The following is a 21,850-nucleotide window of genomic DNA, read 5'->3' on the forward strand; positions in this document are numbered from 1 at the left end:
AGGGGCTTTTACAGGTAAGTGTATTCCAAGTTTCTGGAATATATTGCTCCTTCTTTGAATATATTTTTGGGAAATATGTAAGATGTGTAAGAAAGCAGGTGGAAAGAAAGCACTACCAGAAGCTCTAAGCATCAAGCTGAGATGGAGATGACTAAAAGTAGGCAGACAAATAAGGAAGGATGTTTTTGCAGATCTTGGGAGGGGAAGCAGAACAGAGTCTGGTTTGTTTCCATTTAGAACTTAAGTTGGTCTGGTGGGTTTGGTTTTATTTTTTCTCCTTCTAATTTTAATGCCAAGAGATTAGTCTCCAGTACAGTTTCTATTAAAATTAACAAATTTACATTGATGCCAGTGGAAGAGGGGAGGGCTCAACAGAACATGCAGAGCAGAACTAAATGTCCTTTTTATGGCTAGCAAGGACAGGCATAGTAAATAAAGACCATGGAGACAGGTACACATCAGTCAAACGTATAGGTCTTCATAGTCCTGTCTCCCACAGTGGTCAGTACCAAATGCTTGTGAAGAGGACTGAAAAGCTGTATTTCAGACAAACTAGTTTGCCCTCAGAACGTCTCTTTTCTCTGTTCTTTTGCTTACTGGTTGTATGCTGCTGACAGCATTCAGTATCTGACGAGAAATAGCTAGCTGTTACATTGTTGACGTTCACATAGAATAAAGTGTATAGGCTTGTAGCTTTTGTTGGAATCCAGTTTGCAATCATTTAAGGAAGACGCTCAAATGTCAAATACCTTAGAAGGAATCTGATTTTTTGCAAACATGGGACAAAAATGTTTCTTTTTTTCTTTCCTCCTTTTCAACACTGTAATGGGATCATTGGACAGACTCAGAAACAGACATCGGGATCAACTAAAATAGGCAACATGAAAGAAGCTGAGAAGCCACATGCAGGGGACAAATTCTGCTGCATTTCCAGGCTGAAGGTACAGAAATATTTTAGCATTTTTGTATGAACACACAACTGTAATTGCTTGCATTTACAGTGGTTTGGTAGAAGTTACAATCTAGACTAAATTAATGAATAAGCTCTGTTTCTTTCCTTATCCTTAATGCCTTAACGGAGGTCAAGCAAGTTTGTAAACAATTGTGTCGCTTTTTATGTTCCTGAACTTTACACTCTGTGATGTGGAGTATGGTTGATTGCTCCTTTGAAGCTCCACCTCTGAATTTGTGTAATCCCCCTAGTCTAACATGTTTACCATTCTTTCTTAAACCTGTGAAATGAGCCTTACTGATTGTGACATGGCAGTAAAAATTGACTGTTGATGTACCCTAGACTATTCAAGTTGTCAAGAAGCGCTATAAAAGGTAGTAAGATAGCTTGTCTTTAATAGTAATTCAAAGCCCAAATACATTACTTATGCTTTTTAGCATTTGCAGCAGATGTATTTAAAAATACTATTGATTTCATTTCATAAATACTGTTTATTAAGAACCCTAAAGTTAAAAGGATTTGAATACTACTGCACATATTCATACTTATTTTTTAACCATCAATTGCTACTAGGTCCTTGTAAAAAAGACACATTATTTACTCCTTCTGTTTGAAATGGCTTGTTCTGGGCTCATGACCTCTACTGGGATGGGAGAGCAGATACTCGATCAAGTAATTCGATCAAAGGAAACGATCTTAGTTCTGCAAGTAATTTGTCATTCAGATGAGCAAAGGGTGCGAAGGTCTTTGCATCCTGGTCTGGCTGCAGACGTTATTCAGTCCTGCAGAGGGCAATCTTGCAGCAGACACACGGTAGGAGAGGCTGTGCTGCGCCTGTCTTGGCTGGGGAAATGCGGCTTAAGGTTTCTGAAGACAGTCTTGGTCAACGGGAGCAGGTGAAGAACAAAACCTTTCTTCTTTTTTTTTTTTTTTTTTTTTTTTTTTTTTTGGTTTAGTGAAGCCATAACTCTGTGGACAAGGATAGATGATGGGATTCACACACATATCAGTAGAACAGAACTGTTTACTTGTTTTACCTGGAAGCACATCTTTGGTGGGGAAAATAACCATGGAATATTCCTAAATATATAATTTTGAAATCTTTATGCATTCTCCTCTTTCCTTCCTAGGTATTTCTGCTGGCACTATCACTTGCATTTATTGGTAAAACGATGTCTGGTGCTTACATGAACAGCATGTACACACAGATAGAGAAACAATTTAATATTCCGGCTTCTTTAGTGGGGATCATTAATGGAAGCTTTGAAATTGGTAATCGCTCATTTTTATATTTCTTATTCTTTGAAAATATAATATTTTGGTTGAGCATGTATTAGTGACTTTCATGGCCATAGCAATCTGTCGATTACTGTGTGTGACAATAATGACCAACTCTATCCTACCATTTCAGCTGGTACTTACACATTTAGTGTCTTGGAAACTAACAGGACAACTACAATGAGGAAGTTTAGGATTAAAAGCTGGTTCAGCTAATTTCTGCACTATCGTAAGATATGACAGAGCAACTAACAAAATAGAACTATTTTATGAGCTTTGTATTGAATCCTTCTGAACAAAACAGAAAGATTTCGTAAACTTTGTTTGAATTTAAGGTCATATTTAGCATTTTACAGTTCTTTTAATCAGTGACCTCAAATTGCTTGGAGTGGATTGTCTCCTTACTCAAACTCAATAGTATTTCAAGATTTCATACCTCTACAACTGTAAAGAAAGTTTCCAGTTCTACTTTTAGTGACCCTTACCTTGCCTATCAGTGAGTTTTATTGCCTAGTGACAAACTTATGTCCTGTCATTGCCAAAAAAGCCAAACAAAAGGCTTGATAGCTTCAGACCCATCTAAATAGGGATCCTCAGAGGATGTGGTTTATACCCTTAAAGTCACAATGTGGATCTTTATTACCCCTGGCTCAGATGAGGAAATGGTCTGCACAGGCTCATATACACTGGTGGGGAAGGGAGGCAAGGCTCCTTCTCCCCCTTTTCCTGGTCTCCTATATCTGCATGTGCAAGAGGAAGAAACTGTTGGCAACACCGTGCTGCTGCCTGCAAATCAGTCTGATGGGGCAGCTCAAAGTTATGATAGAGAAGGAATACCCAGAATGTGTTCTTGGTTTTGATAAGGAGGAGAATTTAAGAAATATGAAATGGCCAAGATTAATGAAGTGGTATGTAAAAGGCTTATTATTTTAAATAAATTATCCTCTCATATGCACTTTTCTATAACAAGTTGTGGCATTGTTATCTTCAACGATGTAAAATAACTGTGAATAATCATAATAATATTTGCAATGATTAAGAGTCAGTGTATGTGGCAGACATAAGTAACTTATTAAGACCGTGTAAGTGTACAACTTTAAGTGTCATTCAAGCCACTGGTTCAATACGGTCTGTCTAGCAATCATATATAGAAAAAGATGTTATCTTCTTTCAGAGCGTGATGCTTATCACTCAGAGACATGGTTTTGTTCTTTTGACAAAAAGATCACAAAATTAGTAGGTGTACAATTACTAAATTGCTGTTTTTATGGGTCCTGATTCATAACATGAAGCTTGATTCTTTTCTTAGTTGCATAGCAATAAATGAAGAGTAGAGAAAATCAACTGATTCTGAAGAGAAAGTGGAGGAGAAGAGAATGAAGATTTTTAGCACATTTGTATTTTTAAATGGTACTAGGTACAAAAATCTGTATTTTTTTATTCTCAAGCTATTACTGAAATTAATATTAATTTATTATTCCTTTTTTCTCTGTATGTCATCTTGTGTTTATTATTTTCAGTACAAAAACACTTGGACATATACTCTTGTATTTTTCCACACATTGCAAAATAGAGTATCCTAGGAGAATAACTTCCTAAAACAGCTATTATTCTGCAGCCCCTGGGCCTGGTCTCTATGTAAAGTAGTGGGAAATTTCTTCTCTACATAAGTGCAGTCAAAAATCTCTCTTGCCATGATCTCTTTTCCATTCTGTCTTCTATTCTCATGTTCTTTCCATGTGGTGTAACTCTTCCAGAAAAAGATCACAGATAGCAGGGTAATTCCCTGCATCATTTAGGCAGTTCCCTGCCTAGTTACAGTTTTTACAAGACAAGAGAAGTAACAGATGTTGAGCTAACAAGGTATAGTCAAATTTGTGTTGCACTTGAAAAGATACAAGGATGCCTTGGTTTGTAAATGTAAACCAGGTTCTTTTTGCAGGCAACTTGCTGCTGATAGCGTTTGTGAGTTACTTTGGAGCAAAGCTTCACAGACCCAGAATAATTGCTTTGGGCTGTACAATTCTGTCATTTGGATGTCTTTTGATATCACTTCCTCATTTCCTATTTGGAAGGTGAGTATTTTGCTTACCTCACAGCAGCTTCTGTGATCCTTACTTGCCCTAATCCATAACTTCTCCCACTGAAATAGCATTGCTTATTGAGAGAGACATTACTGAGCATGGTTACAATATGATAATTGTAGAGCAGCTTGTTTTATTTTGCTTCTGAGATGGCTTCAAAAGTCAGTCATTGCTTCCTGAGGAGAGTCACCCCTCTACTGGGCACCTTCCCTTGCCCTTGCCTTCATCCTTGTGCTACCTCTTGTGTGGACTCTCCGAAGAAACAGTGGCCTGTGATACTGTCACATTACACTACTAGCTCTTATCTGCTCGGATGGGCAATACAAGATGATTTTTAAAGACGTCTTTGGTCTGGAGCCTGGATGACAGATCATACGTCATCTCTGTGTTGGCAAGGCCTTCACAGACCATAGTGATTCTTCAACAACTTTTTCACTATTTTTGTTTGACTTAACAAAATAATCATTTAGGTTTGTCTATATTTTAATCAGTGAGATATCTTTTGAGAAAAGAAGATCCTCTAATCTTGTTATGTCCAATGTGGTATGGCTCTGACAGCCTTGGTGGCATCCTCTGCTTAGGGTGTAAATTGAACTAGAATGTAAGAAGAGTAGGAGAGAAGATGATACGAGGGATTTCATTAGGGTGTTTCATCAACTCTTTCTGAAGCATCTGTTACAAGATTATGTTAGAGGCTAGATAACAGTCTGGATAAAACACTGGGTTGATTCCCTGCTACAGTTCCTTTGTTCCTAGCCTGATTTGTTACTGAGGCTCAGTCAACTTCTGACATGGGTTTCCTTCTTCCTATAGCTACACACTCTTCTTATAGGTAGCTTCATTACTGAAGTACAGATTTATGAGGTGGTTCTGATATATTTCTTCTTAACCTATACATGCTTTCCTTTGATTCAAACAGGTATCATATTGAAAGCAGTATTTCACAACGGGAAAATTTTTCAGTCATGCCTCTGTGCCTTGTTAATCAAAGCTTGTTCTCTTTACCTACAGAGGAACCATCAACAGGTATGACTCTTCCTATGTCTACTAATACTTTTTCCTCAGTTTTTATAGTGTTTAAGTAAATAGGATTTTATTTTTATTAGCAATTATTTCAAGGTCCTGCTTTTAATCAGTACTTTTTGCAGGCATAAAAACTAGAGGTCAGGAAATTTCCTAGCCTTCTTGTTTCTTTAGTCTGTGACTCCAGAGCTGTAGCTTTTTTTCACACAATTTTTACAGTATCCAAACAGCTCGGTTAACATCCCTGTCAGTCCACTTTGGGGAAATATAACACCAGGTTTTTCTCATGAATGTTCCTCTTTTTGACTTGAAATACTACGATACCTTGAGGACGTGGGAAACATATTTGGACAATGGGTAAAAGGCATCAGGATGCTTTTTTGTTGTACCACACAAGAAATAAAAGAATGAGAAGTAGAGATAGAGCAAAAATGTAGATCCCACTTCTCATTAGAGAAAAGAGAAAATAGTTTAAATTAGGCTAAAACTTATCTGGGAGACTGAAACATGTATGTGCACTAGCAGTATACATATAAGGTAACTACTATGAAGTCAAAAGGCTCAGAGGCAACTATTAAATGATCACACACAAAATCCTCACACTGAGGATGGGATGAATCTCCTGAGTCTTTAGCTACCTCAAAGGGAAGCATTTAGTCTGAACCATCTCTTTAGGCTCCCTTGATAGTTGGTCAAAGGAGACTACAGAGCTCTTGCAGAGTGTGTCCCTTGCTGTAAGGACATTCATGCTCTTTACTTTAGGGTTGGTCAGATTACCTCCTGGATGCACCTACTGACTGTTGGAAACTTAGATGATTGGTGGATGGCAAAAGTTAGGTGAGACGAACCCCAAAGTTAATTGTTATATTTTGTGATGGTGTTCCATCAATGTGTGCTAAAGCTGAATCACACAGCTGTAATATTGTATGAACACAGTGACATCAAACCATAGTGGTGTTGTGCTGTAGTTTTCTGTGTCTCTATTTAGTGATGGATGTGGCTTCCAAGCTTTCCAAGACTGCATGTCTCTTAAGGCATTAATTTTTCTATCTTCACAGGGAAAAGTTGAGAAAAGTGTATACTTAATAGCACTTGGTATTAAGTGCTTTTTTTTTTCGTTTTATAAATGCACAAATTAAGGTATAGATAGGCAAAGCATTTTCTTCTAAATTATACAGCCATTCAATATACACATTAGAACCCATAGGTCCTCAAGCCTATGACTATACTTGGGTAAGGTGATTGTTTCCCTATTAGTTTATGGACAAGCAAAACTGTGACGTTCATACATATGAGTCCATCTCCTGTGCGATGGAAAAACTGGTTTGAATTTGACCACATCTGCATGTGGATTGCTTCACCCATGTTTGCTGACAGCAATCTGACATTAATACAGGAGATCCAGGCTTGATCTCTGGGCAGTAATGCTTTCATTTAGAAAGTCATCAGTTGCTGCTAACAAAGCCGGTTTTTATTTGTTAACGAATTGGCGCTGAGAAGTCTCAGCATGACAAAGTGGACCATAGAGAACGGTGGAATCTGAAGCAGACTGTATGGGATGAAGAAATCCAAGTTCAGGGAGAGAAAGAAAGTACTAAAGGTCATATAGTTCCTGATATAACTGTCCTGATGTGGGACAAACAGGATTGTGCTGCAGCATGGTATTCTTCTGCTGAGTTATGTAGGAGGACAGATGTAAATAAATGAGAGCTGGATCCCCAGACAGATTTAGCAGGCTGGCCAAATATATTGTTACGGATCTTGATTTTGATCGAGAGTTGTATCAAGGTCACAGTGAGTCAGACACTTCCTCAGAGCAGTGCCCAGACAGGCAGACTGTGGGTTATGTTCCAGTGGGTGCCTGCTCAGGGAAACACTGACCTTCTGAGTTGCAGAGGTATGACGGAGGTAGAAAACCTTTCTGTAACCTTTGGTGACACGTACCAATTATGGTAGAATTTGTATATTATTTTCCAAATCAGAATTTGCATTGTCCTCAAGATGTCCCAAATCTGAAATTGAATACCCAAACAGAGCATCAGGACAGATGAAAGTTCTGGATAGGGAGGTCATTGATATGCAAGGCAAAAATCTGTAATGCTAGAACAGAGCTTTGAAGTAAGGGTCTAAGCTAGGGTTTTCAGGTGGTGAGGACTGTTGTTCAAAGTGCCGGTTGAAGTTACCAGCAAACAGCCAATGATTTAGACACAGATGAATTTACTCTCCATGTGCTTTTCTGGGGGCTTATGAACATTAGTAAACCAGAAACTAGCAGTTTGAATCAAGGCAAAGAAGCTGGAAAGCTCAGAAATCTCATTCCGTGCAAAGGTAGAAGACCAACACATCTTCTGCACTGGCATGGCTTTCTTGTAAGCAAATGGTGGCACTTCACTGTCAAATCAGGAAGTCTTCTGGTTTATTTCAGACAATGTTCTTATAATCAAATGACAATATATGGGCTTTATGCAACAATCACCTGAATCATTGCAAAACACTCCTGAATTTCAGAGAGATGGTCATACTGTTCTTGCTAGCCCACTCTTCCAGCCTGTCCAGGTCTTTCTGTAAGATGGCCCTCCCTCTTGATGTGTCCACCTCACCACCCAGTTTGGTGTCATCAGCAAACTTGGTGAGAGTGGTTTCAATCCCATCATCTGGATCATTTATGAAGATGTTGAATAGCGTTGGGACCAGTATCGGTCCCTGGGGGACCCCACTTGTGACAGGCTGCCAGCCTGAGTAAAAGCCATTGATCACCACCCTCTGAGTGTGGCCTGTGAGCCAATTTCCCACCCATCTCGCAGACTGTCCATCCAGTCTGTATCTTGCCAGTTTGTCTAGGAGAAGGCTATGGGAAACAGTGGCAAATGCTTTGCTGAAGTCCAGATAAAAAACAGCCACTGCCCTCTCCATGTCAGCAGAAAGTATTACTTTGTTGTAGAAGGTGATCAGGTTAGTCAGACATGATTTTTCATCCCTTCATCACTGATATTCAGGTGCTGTCTTCTCTTCGCTGACATGAAAATGGCAGTTTTGGTGAGGGAAATGAGTAAAGGGAAGGGCCTAGGTTATGCAGTGGTTGGACTGCCAGGTGGTTGGACAAGGTATAGCATGGAGAGGGAAGGGATTTAAACTCTACTCCAGCAAGTGCAACAGCTTCTTCCAGTTCTGGAGCCTTTCAAGTATCGCAACTACTTATCTCCCTCTTTTACAGGACAGACCTACTCACCAAAGTTTAAGCTGTTAGTCAGTTCTTGGTCTCTAGAATTTAATTAATAGTTAGAATTAAAACATTAATTCTGGCTTCTTATTTTATTCCCAGAATGTGAAAAAGAGCCTGGGTCCTTGCTGTGGATATTTGTGATGGTTGGAAACATAGTACGAGGAATGGGTGAAACTCCCATCATGCCTTTAGGCATTTCATATTTGGAGGATTTTGCCAAAGCAGAGAATTCACCTTTCTACCTCGGTAAATCTACCCTATTGTGATAAATCCCCTCCCCTAAAACACACACACATATAAACAAAAGCAAAAGAGAGGATTATTATGACTCCCTTCAGTCCAATAAAGGAAGAGAGAAGACAGACATTATTGCCTTATCAAAATAATAATACCGTAGAACTTGTAATTTAACTAGAGATGAGCTCGTTGAAATGAGGCCATTTTTAGGCACAACCGTCTATTCAGTAGAGCTGTCCTAAACATATATATAACAATTCCAAGAAAATAATTATGTCCAGGTTCTAATTTAGTATGTTTTCTTCTTTTCATACTTTAGGATGCCTACATACAGCAACTGTAATCGGCCCCTTCCTTGGTTTCTTGTTGGCATCATCCTGTGCAGAACTGTTTGTTGATCTGGGATCAGTAGATGCAGGTAATGGATGAATATATAAAATCTTACATGTAAATCGGTAGGCATGATGGTGTATTTATCAGCACTAAAAGATGTTTCTTTGCTAATACGAGATGTCTTAATTTTATCTGAGTTTGCTGGTATTTCTTTTAGAATGGAAAATCTGTGTATAATATTCGAGTCAATAGAAGGCCTGAATTCACACATACATAAATCAATCTACATATAAATTATTTGATGAACAATTGTGTCATCTGGCTTAACATTAGAAAGGACTAGAATTAATTTAATACAAGACACTGAAATGTGCCAGAAAATTAACAACATTAGAAAAGAAGAGTGGAGACTATTCTCTTTCATCAGCCTCATTTTAAGAATCTTTAAAATGCTTTTAATACATCACATGTCAGATATGACTAGGAAAACAGACAATGACAGCAAAGAATGTTTCTGGACTAATATAAGATGTGTGGTTTTGGTTTTTTTTTTATAGAGGACATAACTATAACAGCTACTGATGCCCGCTGGGTTGGAGCATGGTGGCTAGGCATTTTGATTTGTGCATCATTGAATCTTCTTGCGGGAATACCTTTTTGGTTTTTGCCCAAGTCACTTGTGAAGGAAGGAGAAACCAATGAACCGGAGGAGATGAGTAAAAAAATTGTAGTACCATTGCAAGAAAATGGTAAAAGTGAAGCCAAACAGACCATGTATGAAATTGCTAAAGGCAAGCTATGTTGTATTTTATTTCCTTCTTAATTTAGTCCTTAAGATGTGAACTATGTCTGTGTATTTTTGTAAGTAAAGATGGGTCCAAGGTATGAAATGCATACTCTGTTTTTTTTCTCTCTGTAGTACAAAGGATTTGCGCAGGGATTTAGAATGTCTTTCACAGAGCAAGAAAGCTAATTTCATAGATCCAGGATCTGAATTCGCTTCGTTCCCTCTCCTGCATTTCAGGAGTATGTAGATGTGGATCTTTTCTTCCTGGTAGAGGATTAATGCACTGAAATCTGGTTAAGAATATTACAACTCAGTGAGCTGTGGACAAGTTGCACATATTAGTTGCTTGTACCCCACATTCACTGTGCGGAAAAGCAGAAAACCAGCACAAGTCTTGTGCATTTCTTGAGTCCAACTTAAAGCCATAAAAGGGAATTGACAGGTGCTTAAGTGTCTCATAAACATTTAATGGCTGTTGAACAAGGATCCATTTGACTTATATTTATTCATGTTAACATTGGCAACTTTCACATCTGTGGTCTTTCAGATCCATGTATCTGTAGGAAGCTATTTTTTTTCCTTCCATTTGTTGTGCTAGTTGGAAACGTAAGTGAATAAAATATGTCAAAGGCTATGATCTTCAGAGTAGTCTCATGATTCTGTATACCCAGCTCAGGGGCCCTTGACAGGATCTTCATTTTCAGAAAGTAAGTGCCAAGTGCCAGCTACCTCTCCATGGTGTTTCAAGCTGAGTCCTGCAAATTCACCATACTCAGAGTGAGTACTCAGATCTTGGCTGATATTGCAACTTCATTTTGATAAACATGGCATCTTTCTCTGCTGTCATGTAGCCTTAAATGAATCCATGAATCCATACTGCTCTGGTGAGGAAAGGTTCCTAGTTCAGACTGTGGGTCCTAGTACTCCAGAGTCCCTTCAGAGCTTATGTTTTCATCATCATTCCCTCCCTGTGTTGGTGTGAATGTCCACTGTCCCTGAATATCCTGAATTAAGAATCTTTTCATTTCACAGAATGGTTGAGGTTGGAAGGGACCTCTGGAGGTCATGAGGTCCAACCCCCTGCTCAAGCAGGGCCACTTACAGCCAGGTGACCAGGACGTGTTCAGACAGCTTTTTAGTCATCACCAAGGATTTCAAGTTGAAAATTGAAGTATTTATAGTTAAAATTAATCTCTTCCTCAGAAAGCTCTGATTATAAACTGCATGGCATATGTAAATAATACAGCCTATTTATAGTGTTTTGTATATTTGACTCATTTTTGCAAGACTTGCATACAGATCCTCTTCTAGTAAGATACTTGCCTACCTCTGAAAGATATATATCTGTCCTAAATGGTGCCCACTTTCAAGGAACCACGATCATTGTTTTACAGATGCTTATGTTTTTCTGCAGAGTTTCTTGACAATAGCTCAGCATGTCAATTAATAGAGAACGTTAGACAAAGAGGAATTGTGGGTTTTTTTATGGTTCAGATCCTGACTTAATAGGCATTACGCAGAGAAAAGACCTGTGTAAATTAGTTTCTCAGATGCTCACTTGGCTGAAGACTGGTGGATCCAGACTTTGAGAGTACGGTGGGATAACTGCAGTTACATCCCTCTTCAGGCCTCTTCTGCCCCATCACTGACAGTAGCAATAATCAAAATCAGTGATCAAGTCTCTGGGGGCAGATTGTCGCACCTATCTAGTGCGTTCACACCTCTTCCCCTTTGCACTCCCTTTGCATGCCAGGTGCAGGAAAGGGGTTTGGTGAATGCTCTGAGGGCATGGGGTGAGAGAAAAAGGAGTAGGAATGGTGGGGGAGTAGCTGCTGCTGCAAATCTGTAGGTACAAAGTTCAGTCACTGCGCAGCTAAAAAGTTTCAGAAAACTTTTACTATAAGGTTATTATTGTGATTTTTTTATAAGCAGCAGCATGCATTGGTGTGCATGTGCGTGTGTGAGGTTATCTTTGTGTAGAGGAGACATGTTGGGGTAGCCTGGGCTAAGCAAGTAATCTTTGGCCTGTGGTGTCTGGCAAAGCACAAGAATTAGCCTGATCCAGTTAAGGACCATTTCTGTTCCCCTCTTCCCCCCTCAGCCACACTGAGCAATGGGTGATTCATTTCATAAAGTATCACACTAACTCATTATATTATTTCATTCCAGATTTCATCCCATTCCTCAAGGCTCTGTTTCGCAACCCAGTTTATATGTTATTTATATGCATAACTGTGTTACAGTTCAGTGCCTTCAACGGCATGATATCCTTCATGCCCAAATATCTGGAACAGCAGTTTGGAAAATCTGCATCAGATGCCATCTTTTTAATTGGTACGTTTGCATTTTGCTTTGCTCTGTTCTACCAAGTAGCAATGTCTCTATGCAAATTCTCTGTATTTATATATATATGTTGTGTGTACGTATGTATACGTATACATACTAAGGTCAAATGCTTCTACAAATGAGAGATTCCACACTACAAAGCATTTCTAAATAATCATGCATTTTCTGCTAAGCATCTCCTAATTTTCTGTGCAGAATTTTATAATCTACTTCCCATCTTTTGAATTGGCCCAGAAAGTTCAGCTGATATGAAACATGCACCACTGATCTCAAAGAGGTTATGTTAATTTACATCAAGAGAGCATGGGCCCAATATTTATATTATCTTGATTAAAAAATATACTATAAAGTAGAGGATAGATTTCATGTTCATGAAAATGACATCACTAGCAATCTTAAGACATAGATGGCTTGAACCTATGCACAGCTAAAATTGCCAGTGATCTTCAACACTTTCCCTCATCTCCACTCCTCAGGTATTGGTCTTGGGCCTTCTGAAAGCCTCAGGTCCTCTTTCATATGCAGAACTCCATGGAAGGAAAGCACTGACCAAATAGCTGTCTTTTTTTGTCTCTTCTTTATTAGCTTGTCTTTTTTTATGAGTGAGGACAAGGTGTTCATGCATTGGGAAATGGTAATGGCAAGTAGTTGTAGCACAAAGCAAATATCCTGAAATTGTAGGAGCCTTTTTATGGTTCCACTTTATCATGTCTTAAATTTTCAGTGTTGCCTTGTTTAACTGCAATGACTTAATTAGACTAGAATATGTTTAATCATTATAGAAGAATAATCTTATAATACATCTAGCTATACTTCTGTTCCTTAACTCAGTGCTCATCTTTCACAGTAGCTGCACCATTATCTTTAAAACCTGCCACACAGAATGTCCCAGACCTCATGCGTATTACTATTGTCCTCTGTGCATCCAGAGGCATGTAACTATCATACATCTTATCTGTGTTGCGTTGACATTGCACTGCTGGGTTGTTTATCAGACAGACTGTTTTCTGTGTTGAAATATATGGTACGTTGAGAGGATCCAAAATCAGGTTTAATAGTCTTCCCTTTTCCTCACATTCTCCATGCCCACCCACAGTCAAGTATTGTTAGACAACCAACGTTGCCTTGAGCAAAGCCAACCAAGCCGTATGATACTCATGTAAAACGACTTCCTAAATGTCTTTCAGTCAGTCTTTGCTTCATTGAAGTGTCAAACAGCAAAGAAGCAAGAGAGCACATTTAGTAATCCCATATCAAAACTGAAAGTCTGTTTCTCCTTTCTGTGATGCTCAGTGTGCACCAAGATGTGCTCCACCAGCTTATCTTCCTGTTGAGTTTCTCTCTCAGCTAGGGAGGCTGTATTGAAACCCTGCCCCCCCCCCCCCCCTTTTTTTGTGTGTGTGTGTGTTGGAACTAGATTGCAACTCAAGATTGCAATTTTCCAATTAATCATTTCATAATCTGTTTTGGTTTAACCCCAGCTGGCAACTAAGCACCACACAGCCACTTGCTTACTCCCCCCTGGTGGGATGAGGGAGAGAATGGGAAGAATAAAAGTGAGAAAACTCATGGGTTGAGATAAAGACAGTTTAATAAGTAAAGCAAAGGCCGCGTGCGCAAGCAAAGCAAAATAAGGAATTCATTTACCACTTCCCATCGGCAGGCAGGTGTTCAGCCATCTCCAGGAAAGCAGGGCTCCATCACGCATAATGGTTACTTGGGAAGACAAAATGCCATCACTCTGAACATCCCCCCCCTTCCTTCTTCTTCCCCCAGCTTTATATGCTGAGCATGACATATACAGTATGGAATATCCCTTTGGTCAGTCGGGGTCAGCTGTCCCGGCTGTGTCCCCTCCCAGCTTCTTGTGCACCCCCAGCCTTCTCGCTGGTGCGGTGATGTGAGAAGCAGAAAATGCCTTGATGCTGTGTAAGCACTGCTCAGCGATAACTAAAACATCCCTGTGTTATCAACACTGTTTCCAGCACAAATTCAAAACATAGCCCCATACCAGCTACTATGAAGAAAATTAACTCTATCCCAGCCAAAACCAGCACACAGTCCTACCCTCTAGCTCCCTCTCCAAGCAGTTCCCAACTGCTGTTGACTTTGGCATATGTTTTGGGTGTGCAAGGGAACTGGTAGAGACCCATTTCTGACTGTAGTTAAATTATTCAGTCACAGGCACTATATGAGTCTTTGCCAAAGACAGTCTTCCCTTATGAGTAGCTCTGATGGTCTCCTTTATTTTAACATGGAAGTTTCACTTGTTTAAATAGGTGTTTACAACTTACCAGTTATATGCATTGGGTATTTTTTTGGAGGCTTATTCATGAAGAAATTCAAGATAAATGTCTATCAGGCTGCGAACATAGCATTTTGGGTATCTTTACTGGAATACCTGCTCTACTTTGCTGCCTATTGGACTGTCTGTGATACTTCACCGGTTGCTGGCCTAACAGTTTCCTACGAAGGGTACGTTCTTTAAGATACAAGAGGACTTAAGACACTGGAATGATTTTTCTTGCCAAGAATCAGCCAGGGACTCCATAGCTTTGCAACATTTTAGTTTCATGATCTAAATTCTCAAGGCTTTTTACTTGCATGAGACAGTAGATGTATCTTCTGTTATACCTGTTTTAAACAATAAAGTGTATTAAAAAAGACATCCACATCAAGACTCATGCAATTGCATGTCCATATTAATTCTTTTACTAATATAATTATACATTCAAGTCATGTAACTGCAGGTAAAAACAAAAAGTTGTTGATCAAATTAGGCATACATGAGTGCAATTCCAGAATTGCAGAGGGGCAAAACTGTTTCTTTATCTTACACTGGTTTATTGGAATTTGATTACTATCAAGTTATCAGAGGATATTTTATCTGCAGTTTCTTGATTTGAAGCCTGCCATTAATCATTGTGAAGAGTTGTGTGTCTGTAAAATGCATATGTAGGTATATATGTAACACTTATAGACGATCAGGAACATACATGCCATAGATGAGAAAAATGCTGTAGAGTATGCATACCTATCTATGAATTGATAATATTAATATAATATAATATAACATCCTATAGAAAGATAGAAAGGCATGACTCCAGGATAGGAGCATGTAGGATTGTGTCCTGGATCAACACTTGAGCTAGACTAGAATCTTAAACATTGCCAAGGGGTACTGTAGGTATTTCATTACTGAAATATTTATTCCTTTTCTAAATGTGTTTCAGAATACAGCAAGTTTCATATGCTGAAAATACTCTACTTGCTGGCTGCAACAGGGATTGTGATTGCCCACTTAAAATATGGGACCCTGTTTGTGGGAACAATGGAATCACTTATGTGTCACCTTGTCTTGCTGCGTGTAAAGCCTCGAGAGGAACTGGAAAAAGTGTGGTAAAGCATACATTTTATTGTGCTGTAACTATGAAAGATAGCAGGTGAGAAATATCTGTATCAATATAGGGTGGGAAATATCCATATATATACATTTAATTGGATATATAAGGTGATAAATAGCATTGGACAAATTCATTGAGTGGCAACAGAAATTCCAAATGAATATGAAAATTAGTTTAAATTAAAGTTTAAATTAAAGAATATAATGAAGAAACCTCCTTTTTCTTCTAATAGTTAAAGGAATCTTAAATGCTCAAAACGGGGTGAGAAATTATTCTCAAGGTATTGCCAGTTGAAAACCTGAGTACCCAAGAACTTTTCAGCCAAAATGAAATTCTATAGCATGGACTTGATAATCTCTTTTACCCTGTAGATTTTAAACAGGTAACCAGGTATTATAGAACTTTTATTATCTTAGTTAATAATACATTTTCCATAAAAAAAGTAAGTTCTAATTAGATTGAAAGCAATCGAAAATAATGAGTTCAATAAAAACCCAAATCATACAGATTTTAGAAAGCCTTTGTACTTTAAAAAAAATTTAGAGAAGTATTAAATGATAGTAAGGGCCAGACACTGATGCCCTTGCTCACCTTGGCTGACATTTGAGAGTCCTTATTCTGGCAGTAGTCTCAATGATTTCAGTAGAAGCAAGTGTTTGAGTGAGATGATTGCAACCCAACCTCAATTAAACATCTCTGGTTTCTTCTCTTCTAGCATATGAAAGACCACACACTAGGTTATGAAAAAGAGGGTCAGATCTATTGGCACTGGAAGGACCACATAACCAGGCTGTGCTGGGAAATATGAGGGCTCTCTTGATCATGGACTCTTTGAGGAAGCATAGTCCCAGCTGCATAGGAGGACCATAGCTCCCTCCCACTCTCTAACCCCATATGCCAAATACAGATGATGGTTGGACCTGTGCCTGGCAGACTGGGAGAGAGGCTGCAGTGCAGTGCTGCACATGTGTAACACACTCGAGTGCAGAAGAGAGTGAGCTAGGTGCCAGCTCTGCGAGTTTCACACTCGGTGTGTGAGTTTTGACAAGTCTGTGTGATTAAAATACTCTTTTGACAGGTATTTGAAAACTGCACCTGTGTTGCAGCCTCAGGGTTTTCATCTCAAAATGTCTCTGCAATTCTGGGCCAGTGTGATGGAGAAGAAAACTGTGACAAGATGCTTCATTATTTTTTAATATTGTCATTAGTCTGCAGCTTCATTTTTTCCTTAGCAGCCATGCCTGGGTACATGGTCTTAATAAGGTACAGTAAAATGTCCTTATCTTAAGAAACTTACTGGACTTTTTATTCTGAGGTCAAACATCCCAGGAATTCAAAGTGGTTTAGTTTGTGTGTGGAGGGAGGAAGAATAGACAGATCTTATGTCATTACTGGGCTGTGTTAAGGTTTAGTGTCACGTTAGCTTTATACCCTGTTGTTGCTTCTGGCTATTAGCTGTATCCTGAATTAATGTAGGACCACTGAGTCAGAGCACTAAGATATTGAAAGGTGTGTGATACCCATGTGTTTATTGATCACATCAACATGATGTTGATTAAGGCACAACTATCTTGCGCTTTCCACTGGCCTCAGTCCAAGTGGATGATACCAGGACAATAACTTTTCCTTTTGTGATTTGGCAGTCTTAGTTAAGGAACTTCAGTGAACGTCACCTAATGAGGATAATGAACTCTTTCAACCAATGCTCTAATGAGAATGGTTTGGGCCTAATGCGATGAAGAGTTTGATTAAAAAAAACAGAGGTAAACATTTCTTATTAATGTCACCTCTACTAATTGGTGTACAATGTAACTATCATACAGGTCTCTAAAGCCTGAAGAAAAGTCATTTGGAGTGGGTATCCATGGACTAGCTTCAAGAGTATTTGGTAAGAAAAGCTCTGACACACTTCAGAAGCACAGTTAGGTCTGATCTAGAATTAGATAAGGATCACATCAGGGCTATGGGCGTGGCACAGGAGTCTACTTCTATGGAGTACCTTTGATTAGGGAGAATTTGGGGTTTTTTACAGATCTAGGCAGCATGGCAAATTAGAACAGCTTTCAGTCTGCATTTATTTATACTGGGTAATAGGCTGACTACATCTGCTGCTCATCTGAAAACCATTTTACATTCCTTCGCTCTTGTTATATGTTTATCAAAAACAACACCTACTCTCACTGATGAGAGAAAATGTTGAGTTTTGAATAGGAATCACAGTCCATATTGTAGCATGTATATATTGTTAAACAGGCAACAGGAAAGAAAATCTTTGGTTGAGTGTAGGTGGATAAGGAAGAAGAGAGAACATAAGAAATACAGAGAACATGGTTCATGATGCCAGAGGACAGGGCAGATGGAGTAGGTGAGAAACAGCATAGGTTCTGTAGTGTATCTGCTAATCAGAAGAAATATGGTATTCACAAAAATGTTGCTAATATTTGTTTTAGCTGGAATTCCATCTCCCATTTATTTTGGAGCTTTGATAGATACCACTTGCTTGAAGTGGGGTACTATGACTTGTGGTGGAGAAGGAGCATGTAGGATGTACGACATTGTCACATATAGGTATATTTTCTACTTTATTTTCATTTCTCCTTCTTACTGTATTATTACATGCAGAGAGATATAATTTTATGCTCTTTATCTTTTCCTAGTAGACAAACTGCTCCTGCGTTAGAGATTTGACACAACACTTTTCTTTAGCATTGACTTTATTTGTCAAGTGCAACCTTTGCCACAGACATTGGAACGCCCTTTGAACAGAAATGTTCTGGTGCCATAATTACATTCACTAATGATCTTTCATGAGAACAGACCTTAAAACACTGAATTCTGATAAAAAAATTAAAAGCAGTAAGCCCTTGTGGGAAATTTTTTTAATGGCTGACTATGCAACTTCTTTGAACAGAAAATGGTTGAAATAGTACTTGAACTAAAATAGAGGAGAAATTTATAGAGAGGATATAGTTACCCAAGTTGGAAATTGGCCCAGGATTCTATGCTTCATGCTTTTGTAGTCCTTCAAGGAGCACTGTGGGAATTTTGAAGAAAAGTCTTGTTGAACTAGTGGCCTCAGGCTGATTCCTTTTAATACTGTGTTGAGGTTGATTTGGAAGAAGAATGCTAGCTCATGAATACCCAGAAGTTTTACTCAGGTGGTCTGAGCTGCTCTTTTCAGGGTGCTTTCTTCTACCTGTGGAGAAAGCCAAAAGGGTACCAGATGGCTAACATCGCTGGCTAAATTAATTGCCTGAAGTTGGGTAATGTAAATAGTCATTTCACTGATGCTGACATATTCTCTGTTCTCATATTGATTCATCTTCTGTGAGATCCAAAAGGATCAGGGCATAAGCTTTAGAGTGGCTGGGCAATTGTTGCAAAACAATGTATGCTGAATAGTTTTCCTATTTTTTCATGAATATATATATTTAATGAAGCTTATCCTTTTTTTTTCAGGTGGCTCTATCTTGGCCTGCCAGCAATATTACGTGGAGTGTCCTATATCCCAAGTGCACTAATTCTCCTTATTTTAAAGAAGAAACTTAAATCTGAAAGCCAAGTCTTACTAAATACACCAGTAGAAATGCAGGATAAAGAACCAGAAGCATTGAAATAGCATTTCAAATCAGGACATATTGTGAAAAAACCTTGCAGTGTAGATTTTGGATATACCCTTGTGAAAGACTTCATACTTTAACTAGTGAACACTTGGACAGAGATTAATAGAATTACACATAGTTGTATCCTAATAATATTATAGAAGTATCAGTTCATAAACAGAAGTTACAGAAAAAATGCGTTTGGTGCAGAAGAACAAGGAGCAGAAATAAGCAAACTTACAAAATGCCAGGTATGAGTTGTCTGAGCAAAGGGCTATGAAGCAGAAATATGTGTTTTCAGTCCTGGTTTCACTGAAGATAGTGAGAGTTTTGCAACTGACTCCGGTGATGCCAGATTTCATCCTGGAATTCTCCAACGGCTTCTCCCACAGCCTCTCTCATTGACTGTAGACGGGATGTGTAGCTTCTTTGGGCCTGACTATTCCATAAATTTATTTAATTATACTGTTACTCCTTTCAGGCAGGGACTGCTTGTTATTCTGCAAAGTGTAAGTGGTCAATATATTGGGAACCTGGTTTATGACATGGTCTGGGTGCTGTGGTAATAACAACAAATAAAAAAAGAAAAAATTAAATTTTTAAAAAATGCAGTGTTATGGTGATGTTTTAAGGTTTGCATAGAGCATGGACAAGGAAAAGTTCTTAGGATTTGTTACTTCAGTTGCATTCACTCTAGAGGGGAATGACTCACACATTAAGTGTGATTGATAGAATGATACTTGTGAGTATTTTGCCCATCATATTGCTGTCTGCAAAATCCTATACCTTCTCATGTCTTGTCAAATTATTCTTTGAATGCTACATAACTGTAGTCATCCATGTGCTCCTCCTGGTCTTTGTCCAATTTTTATTTCTCTCAGATGTGATGGTACAATGAATGTAGTATCCATTTGGGGTTCACTGACAGTGAGCTGTTGCCCTGAGATGTCTTACATATCTCAGGAAAAGACCCTGAATGTCTCAGGAAACAAACCGTACAGAAGACCCTGCTGATAGGGTATATGTCACATGAGGTATATCTTTGGTTGAGTATAGTGCATCCATGCTTAGCTTCTAGATTTGAACTGCCTCATATTTGGTTCCAGTGCAGAGAACACTTAGGTCTGTCTGCAGGTGGCCATGCAATAACTTCTCAAGCCCTTTTATTACAGCTGTTGGAAACAAAAAACCCCTTCCTGATTATTATTCCCTACTGCATAAGGCATGGAGACAGCTTCTGGAACGTTACCATAGACCAATGCTCCAGCACTTGCAAGTGTTTCCTACCCGTTTAATCTATATGACACAGACTTAGACCCATTCTATCCACCTGGGACCTTCTGCAGCCACTGAAAAATGGGAAGGATATTTCCCCAAAGTAGTTACATAAGTTATATTCTGTTTTACTTTAAGGTGTCTTATTAACACCATATGTGTATGTGCTTGGAATTGCTTCCTGCCCTTGTGGAATCAATAATGAAAGATCCATTTCTTCCCACAGAGCAGGAAATCAGCTCCAGAATTTAAAGTTTCTTCAAATACAGGACGTCCTTATGATTAATTCTTTTGAAAAGATATGTCGCAGCCCCTTCCTCCCTTTGCATCGGATGATAGAGCTGAACAGGTATAATGTGAGGAAAGGGAACAGAAGAAAAGACAAACGTGATGCAGGCTGTAACAGAGCTGTAGAGCAGAGAGTGCAGTTCTCTATTAAGCCACAGGTCTTCCAGAAGCTTCGTGGACATTTGAAGCACACCTGATTTTCAGCATTGTTCTTGCTACCATGGGGCACTTACTGAAAGCCATCATTCTTCCTTGTGGATATTATATTCCTCCAAAGCTAGAGCTAAAAATCTTTTGCAGGCGTTTAGTCACAGTTTGGTGCCAAGGTAACCTGGGAAACGTGAAAAGTTACAGTGCACCGAAGTTTCACAGCTGTAGGAAACAAAAGGGCTTTGTTAGGTAGGCAAATCTGTGCCATTTAAATGGACCACTGCCAGAGAGTCAGGCCTAGTTAACTCACTGTGTTTTGAAATGGAAGGAAGCAGATAGGAAAGTTTCCAGGTTTTAAATTTAGCATTTTAGTAGATACCTTAACTTTCTTTTTAATTGTTTCAGTTCATCTGCTTGAGAATGTAGCAGTGAAACAGGCCACCTTCACCAGACGCTTTGAAGTCATTAGCCTGTTACTCAGACTGTTTGTCAACTTCGACAGTGCTGGCTGGAGAGCTGGCTGGGTGATGGCATGGTAGAGAGGCTTCTTGGCATAAGCCTGTGGTGGGAACATTACTTCCCCAGAGCAAAACTAGGAAACAGAGAGTGCAGGTCACTCCAAAGTAATCGTCATAAAACCTTTATGATATGCCAGGTCTGGTACAACAGACATTCCTAGGATTAGGTTGGGAGGTTAGAAAAATACGCTTGGAGCTATTCCTTCAAATGTAAAGCCAAACTTTAGACTTGATCCTTCCAAGTTTTGACCATGCTGACCTTGATTCAGCAAAGCATTTAAGCATGTGCTTAACTTAAAAATGAGTGGCCTTATTGATGTTCATTGTTTAAGAAGGTGACGTCGGACGTT

At 38.9% G+C, this 21,850-nt stretch overlaps 1 protein-coding gene across 1 annotated transcript; it reads left to right on the plus strand.

The window, feature by feature from the left end:
• Positions 1-848: 848 nt before the first annotated feature.
• On the plus strand, positions 849-19,286 carry LOC127017776 (solute carrier organic anion transporter family member 1A2-like). The gene is made up of 14 exons (XM_050899052.1): positions 849-941; positions 2,083-2,224; positions 4,173-4,305; positions 5,234-5,340; positions 8,660-8,806; positions 9,117-9,215; positions 9,688-9,921; positions 12,087-12,251; positions 14,543-14,738; positions 15,497-15,662; positions 16,746-16,930; positions 17,491-17,555; positions 18,118-18,235; positions 19,127-19,286. Exons 1-14 carry the CDS (start codon positions 882-884, stop codon positions 19,284-19,286), a joined length of 1,977 nt encoding a protein of 658 aa, XP_050755009.1. The 5' UTR covers positions 849-881.
• Positions 19,287-21,850: the final 2,564 nt, after the last annotated feature.

This window comes from Gymnogyps californianus, chromosome 1 (assembly GCF_018139145.2).
Source record: "Gymnogyps californianus isolate 813 chromosome 1, ASM1813914v2, whole genome shotgun sequence".
Taxonomy (NCBI): domain Eukaryota; kingdom Metazoa; phylum Chordata; class Aves; order Accipitriformes; family Cathartidae; genus Gymnogyps; species Gymnogyps californianus.

Bases quoted from the DNA above. Each gene is read 5' to 3' on its own strand.
- LOC127017776 (XM_050899052.1), top strand. From the start codon at position 882: ATGAAAGAAGCTGAGAAGCCACATGCAGGGGACAAATTCTGCTGCATT. The intron at 12,252-14,542 runs GTACGTTTGCAT...TTGTTTAAATAG, and splicing joins AGATGCCATCTTTTTAATTG to GTGTTTACAACTTACCAGTT. The intron at 18,236-19,126 runs GTATATTTTCTA...TTTTTTTTTCAG, and splicing joins TACGACATTGTCACATATAG to GTGGCTCTATCTTGGCCTGC.